We start from the raw sequence: 5,790 nt of genomic DNA on the forward strand, positions 1-5,790 counted from the left end.
CACACACACATACCACCACTACTACCAAAAAATACCCAACATTGTCCCTTACCTCCAGAGAATGGGAAACAAGGGCAGTAAAAACCATACTAGGTGGCTACCAATGGTTTATACCTGTAATCCTACTCAGAGGCTAGGATTGGAGCATCATGGTTTGAAGCCAACCTGGGAAGCAAATCTGTGACTCTGATATCCAGTTAACTCCGAGAAAACCAGAAGTGGAGCTGTGGCCCCAAGTGATAGAGCACTAGCCTTGAGTGAAAAAGCACAAGGCAGTGCCCAGGGCCTGAGTTTGAGCACCCATGTCTGACCCCACAAAAAACCCCAAAACCAGGCTGGGAAGGTGGCTTAGTGGTAGAGTGCTTGCCTTGCAGGCATGAGGCTTTGGGTTGGATTCCTCACTACCACATAGGCAGAAAAAGCCAGAAGTGGTGCTGTGGCTCAAGTGGTAGAATGCTAGCCTTGAGCTGAAGAACTTGGCGCCCAGGCCCAGAGTTCAGGACCCAAGATTGAGAAAAACAAGCATACAAACCCCAAAACCAAAAAAAAACAAAAATTAACAGCAGCAGCAACAAAACCCATAAACATTCTATATAGTGTAACCTACTAGCAGGATGGTATCTGCTTGCTTTTATTTTGGTCAGTCGTGGGGCTTGAGAGGTGTCCCTGTGTTCTTCAGCTCATGGAGAGCATTCTACTGCTTGAGCCACAGCACCACTTCCGGTTTTCTGGTGGTTTATTGGAGATGAGTCTCACAGACTTTCCTGCCCAGGCTGGCTTTGAACTGTGATCCTCACATCTCAGCCTCCTGAGTAGGTAGGATTACAGGTCTGAGCCACTGGTGCCCAACTTGTCTGCTTGCTTTGATGTCTCTGCCTCCTCTTCCCATATTTTTTCTTGTAGAGCTTTCCAAATGATGCAGAAGAGGGTTGGGAAGGTGGCTCAGTGGTAGAGCGCTTGCCTTGCATGCATGAGGCCCTGGGTTTGATTCCTCAGCATCACATAAGCAAAAAGAAATAAAGCCGGAAGTGGTGCTGTGGCTCAAATGGTAGAGCGCTGGCCTTGAGCTGAAGAGCTGAGTTCAGGCCCACGAGCAGCCCCCCCCCCAAAAAAAAAAAAAGAAAACAAAAAGATGCAGAAGAGCTGAGAGATGCTCAGGGAAATGATAGGTCAAATTGAAGGGTAAAGGGAAGAAATAGAAGCAGAGATTACCTTTCAACCATCTTCTCAAGTCTCACAGCCCTTTGAAGCCTCTGAAAGAAAAAACTTTTGTCAATCTGCCTTAATATCCAGCACTTCTCTCCATTAGTACTCTTCTAGCAGAGACTCATAGATCTTTTTGAAAGAGTAGTCACCTTCCTAGTTGAGATGGGAAGTAAGCTCTACTATTTTCAGAATGGATCAAGGAAAACTTGCAGGAGTTAGAACACACTTAAAAACCTACTATGTGCTGGATATAGTCTCTTACTCCTGTTGCTACCCTAGTTCTACATCAAGGGCCTTTTCTAGTAAATGGTTGTGATCTGGAAACATCAAAGGAAATGTCTTCAACCCATTCCCTCCCTTCAACTTTGCATACCTCTTCCAGTTTTGCCATCTTTTCCACAGACATGTCTATAGACATGCTTGCAAGTCTGAGGACACTGGGCAAGCCCTCTGTTTAGTTTAGTCTCTAAGGTTTCAGTAGTCATAGCAACATTTAGGCCTCTAACAATGACCCTGGACCTAGGCGTTGATTGGTCACCTGGCCAGTTGCCCTGGATACCTGAAGGGAATCCTGGCTCCCCAGCCTTCTATTAGTGTCACAGGCAAATCTATAAGCAAGGAGGGAGGCGGTTAATATTTCAGAATTTCTTCTGTTGTGGTTTCAAAAAGCATTTATATGGTCCTAGGTCCAGGGAGCGCACACAATCCAAATAATTCTCTGGAGGCAAAGCTTTATGCTACATACCGTGTTAGGAAAATGCAGAAAACATACACCTGTTTTACTAAAAATAGTACTGTAAATAACTCACATGTCTTATTTTTAATAGTTTATTTTATTAAATAATTTATGAAGTCAGACCAGTAACTGGTTTATTAGGAAAAACCACTTCTTCACAGTCTCATATGTTGACAAAAGACGATGTCAGATGTGTGGACCTTCTCCTCCATTCAGTTTATTCACAAGAGTAATGAATGAAGCTGGAAGAGCAGATCCTTGCATGTGAGAAAAATTGTACTGTTTCAACTGACTTACCACCTCCACTATTACTCCTCCTACTCCCAGTTTTTTTCCTCCTAGTTCTTTCTTGCCTTTCCACCAGTTAACTCTGAGGTACCCTAACCCAAACAGTTAAAGCCACTCATTTGAGAACAGTAAGGCAGACATAGAAGACATCTCTCAACCTCCCACCTTTGGGATTAAATAGACTGCAACAATGAAGGTAAACTGTGGCCAAAAATAATGAAAAAAAATTTTTGGTTGGTTGTGGGGCTTGAACTTTGGGCCTAGGCACTGTCCCTGAGCTCTTCAGCTCAAGTCTAGCGCTTTAGCCACAGCGCCACTTCAATGAAAGATTTTTAAGGAAGCTTTGATATAAATAAATAGTAAAGACTTCTGAATTCAAACCCAGCAAAGTGCTACTAGGAAAAGAAAAGTCTTAGTGTTCTGAAAATGCCCATATGAAAGGGTTGGGGAATGATTCTTCAGGCACAAGCTCTAAGAATTCTGGACATAATGGAGAAATTAGCTGATAGAGTTTGGGCCTGCTGAGCCTGATGTCCTGAGGGCTTCCCAGCAAGCATCTTTCTGGCTTTATCTGTGCCATAGTCCTTCAGCTCAATCACAGTGTACTCTCCAATGTATTATAGTTGTCCTTAAAGCTCTTCAATTCAAGGAAGTGCTTGGCACGTTTACTCTTCTGACTGGAAGGGAGATATGTGACTTGGATTGTTGTTGGGGAGACTTCAGGGGACTGAGTTAGGTCTTTGGCTGCTGACTGGTGTTGTCGTTGAGAGCTCCCAATTCGTGCTTTCACCCTAAAGAAAACAAAGAGGGGAGGTCATGGACAGAATAAGGACTCTGGAAGAACATAATTCAGGGCTTATCCTCTCCCATAAATGTAGTCTCTAAACTATCTTTTTTTTTTTTGTGGTCATGGGCTTGAACTCTGGGCCTAGGCGCTGTCCCTCAGCTCTTCAGCTCAAGGCGAGCGCTCTACCACTTGAGCTACAGCGCCACTTCCGGTTTTCTGGTGGTTTATTGGAGATAGGAGTCTCATGGTCTTTCCTGCCCGGGCTGGCTTTGAACTGCGATCCTCAGATCTCAGCCTCCTGAGTAGCTAGGATTACAGGCGTGAGCCACCAGCGCCCGGCTTCTAACCTATCTTAAAAACAAATTACTATAAAAAAAATTACTATAAACCTGCCTGTCAGCTTAGAAGTAGCAGAAAAACTATCTGTCTTTCTTTCTGGCATAAGCTTTTCTTCATCACACTATGCTTAAAGTTTTTGTTTTTTGGTCCTTTTTTTAACTTAGGGTTTGGATGCTGTCCCTGAACTTTTTAGCTCAAGGTTAGCACTCTACCACTTTGAGCCAAAGTGCCACTTCTGGTTTTCTGGGGGTTAACTGGAGATAAGAGTCTCATGGTCTTTCTTGCCTAGGCTGGCTTTGAACTGTGATCCTTAGATCTCAGTCTCCTGAGTAGTTAGGATTGTAGGCATGAGCTACCAGCACTTAGCATAAAGAAAAGTTTTAACTCTACTTATTCACCTAATGTGTATATGCACCTAACATACATTTAGTTCAAAGAGTTCCTCCAAAACAAGAATAAAAACAGCTATCTCCTACATGTTAGAGCATTATACTCTAATTTACTAACATAACCAATATCATGTATCATCTGCTTTTGCAGTTAGGAAACTGAGGCCCCAATAATTAATTTTTATGAAGTCACAAAGCTTATAAATTATAGATCAGGGAATCAAACTGTCAGATTTCAAAGCTAATATTCTCTTCAGTATACCCACTGAATCTGGAGATCAGAGACAAAAATTTGAAAGAGCTAGGGGCTGGGAAGGTGGCTCAGTGGTAGAGCACTTGCCTTGTATGCTTGAGGCCCTGGGTTCGATTCCTCAGCACCACATAAGCAAAAAGAAAAAAGCCGGAAGTGGTGCTGTGTGTGGCTCAAGTGGTAGAGTGCTAGCCTTGAGCTGAAGAGCTGACGGAGAGTGCCCAGGTCCAGAGTTCAGGCCTCACCACCGGACCCAACAAAAAATTTGAAAGAGCTAATAAAATAAATATAAAATTTATCTTAATTTTGTATGTGTATGGGCACGCATGTGAGCAGATTCTGGGGCTTATACTCAGTGCTTGGGCATTGTCCCTGAGCTTTTTTTTTTCCCTCCCTTAAAGATAGTGTTCTATTACTTGAGCACCAGTTTCAAGTCCAGTATTTTAGGTAGATATTGGAGATAAGAGTCTCATGGAATTTCCTGTTTGGGTTGGTTTTGAACTAGATCTCAGCCTCCTGAGTAGCTAGGATTACAGGCATGAATCATTGGCCCAGCTTATCTTAACCATTTTAAAATGTATACTGCAAAAGTGGTAAATTAATCCAGTTGTGAAAGCAACTAAAATGCTTTTCATCTTGTAGAACAATATCTATGCTCATTCAGAAACTCTTGTTGTTGTTTTTTGGTCAGTCGTGGTGCTTGAACTCTGGGCTTGAGCGCTGTCCCTGTGCTCTCCAGCGCTCTACCACTTGAGCCACAGTGCCACTTCCGGTTTTCTAGTGGTTTATTGGAGATAAGTCTCACCGAGGGCTGGGAAGGTGGCTCAGTGGTAGAGCGCTTGCCTCGCATGCCTGAGGCCCTGGGACCAATTCCTCAGCACCACATAAGCAAAAGGAAAAAAGCTGGAAGTGGCACTGTGGCTCAAGTGGTAGGGCACTAGCCTTGAGCTGAAGAGCTGAGGGACCGTGCCCAGGCCCAGAGTTCAGGCCCCACGAGTGGACCCCTCCCCACCCCCCCAAAAAAAAGAGTCTCACCAACTTTCCTGCCCGGGCTGGCTTTGAACCACGATCCTCAGATCTTAGCCTCCTGAGTAGCTAGGATTACAGGCGTGAACCATCGGCTCAGGGCTCATTTAGCAACTTTTTTTTTTTTTTTTGGTCAGTTGTGGGGCCTGAACTCTGGGCCTGGGCACTGTCCCTCAGCTCTTCGGCTCATGGCTAGCACTCTACCACTTGAGCTACAGCACCACTTCTGGCTTTTCCTGCTTATGTGGTGCTGAGGAAGTGAACCCAGGGCCTCATGCATGCAATGCAAGCACTCTACTACTGAGCCACCTTCCCAGCCCCTCCAGCAACTCTTAATTCTCCTTCTTTCCGGAGTTTGACTACTCTACAGCTATACAAGTAGAACCAGCATTTATCTTTCAAAGGTTATTTGTTAGCTGGGTGTTAGCTGGGTGCCAGAGGCTCATGCCTTTAATCCTAGATATTTAAGAGGCTAAAATTTGAGGATCAAGGTTCAAAGCCAGCCTGGGCAGGAAAGGCCATGAGACTCTTATCTCCAATTAACCACCAGAAAACCAGAGTTGGTGCTGGAGCTCAAGTGGGAGGGTGCTTGCCTGGAGCTGAAGAGCTCAGGGACAGCGCCCAGGCCCAGAGGTCAAGCCCCAGAACCAAAAAAAAAAAAAAAAAAAAAAAAGGTTCAAAGCCAGCCCGGGCATGAGAGACCATGAGACTATTATCTCCAATAAAACCACCAGAAAACCGGAAGTGGTGCTGCAGCTCACGTGGTAGA

General features: G+C 44.6%; 2 protein-coding genes across 3 annotated transcripts in view; both read right to left on the minus strand.

Annotated features, from left to right (window-relative positions):
* LOC105984860 (chromosome unknown open reading frame, human C1orf189) overlaps positions 1-1,624 on the minus strand; it is a 7,087-nt gene extending 5,463 nt beyond the window's left edge. The window contains exons 1-2 of the mRNA XM_013015174.1: positions 1,580-1,624; positions 1,213-1,253 (exon numbers count right to left, since the gene is read on the minus strand). Of these exons, the coding sequence (XP_012870628.1) occupies positions 1,213-1,253; positions 1,580-1,624 (86 nt within the window). The remainder of the gene's footprint in view (positions 1-1,212; positions 1,254-1,579) is intronic.
* A 418-nt stretch (positions 1,625-2,042) lies between these two features.
* The window catches only part of LOC105984773 (chromosome unknown open reading frame, human C1orf43), a 22,233-nt gene continuing 18,485 nt past the window's right edge, over positions 2,043-5,790 (minus strand). For both annotated transcript variants that reach the window (XM_013015046.1, XM_013015044.1), the window contains one exon: positions 2,043-3,021. In XM_013015046.1, the coding sequence (XP_012870500.1) occupies positions 2,826-3,021 (196 nt within the window). In that variant the 3' untranslated portion in view covers positions 2,043-2,825. The remainder of the gene's footprint in view (positions 3,022-5,790) is intronic.

Source organism: Dipodomys ordii, unplaced genomic scaffold, assembly GCF_000151885.1.
Source record: "Dipodomys ordii isolate 6190 unplaced genomic scaffold, Dord_2.0 Scaffold26, whole genome shotgun sequence".
In the NCBI taxonomy this organism is placed as follows: Eukaryota; Metazoa; Chordata; class Mammalia; order Rodentia; family Heteromyidae; genus Dipodomys; species Dipodomys ordii.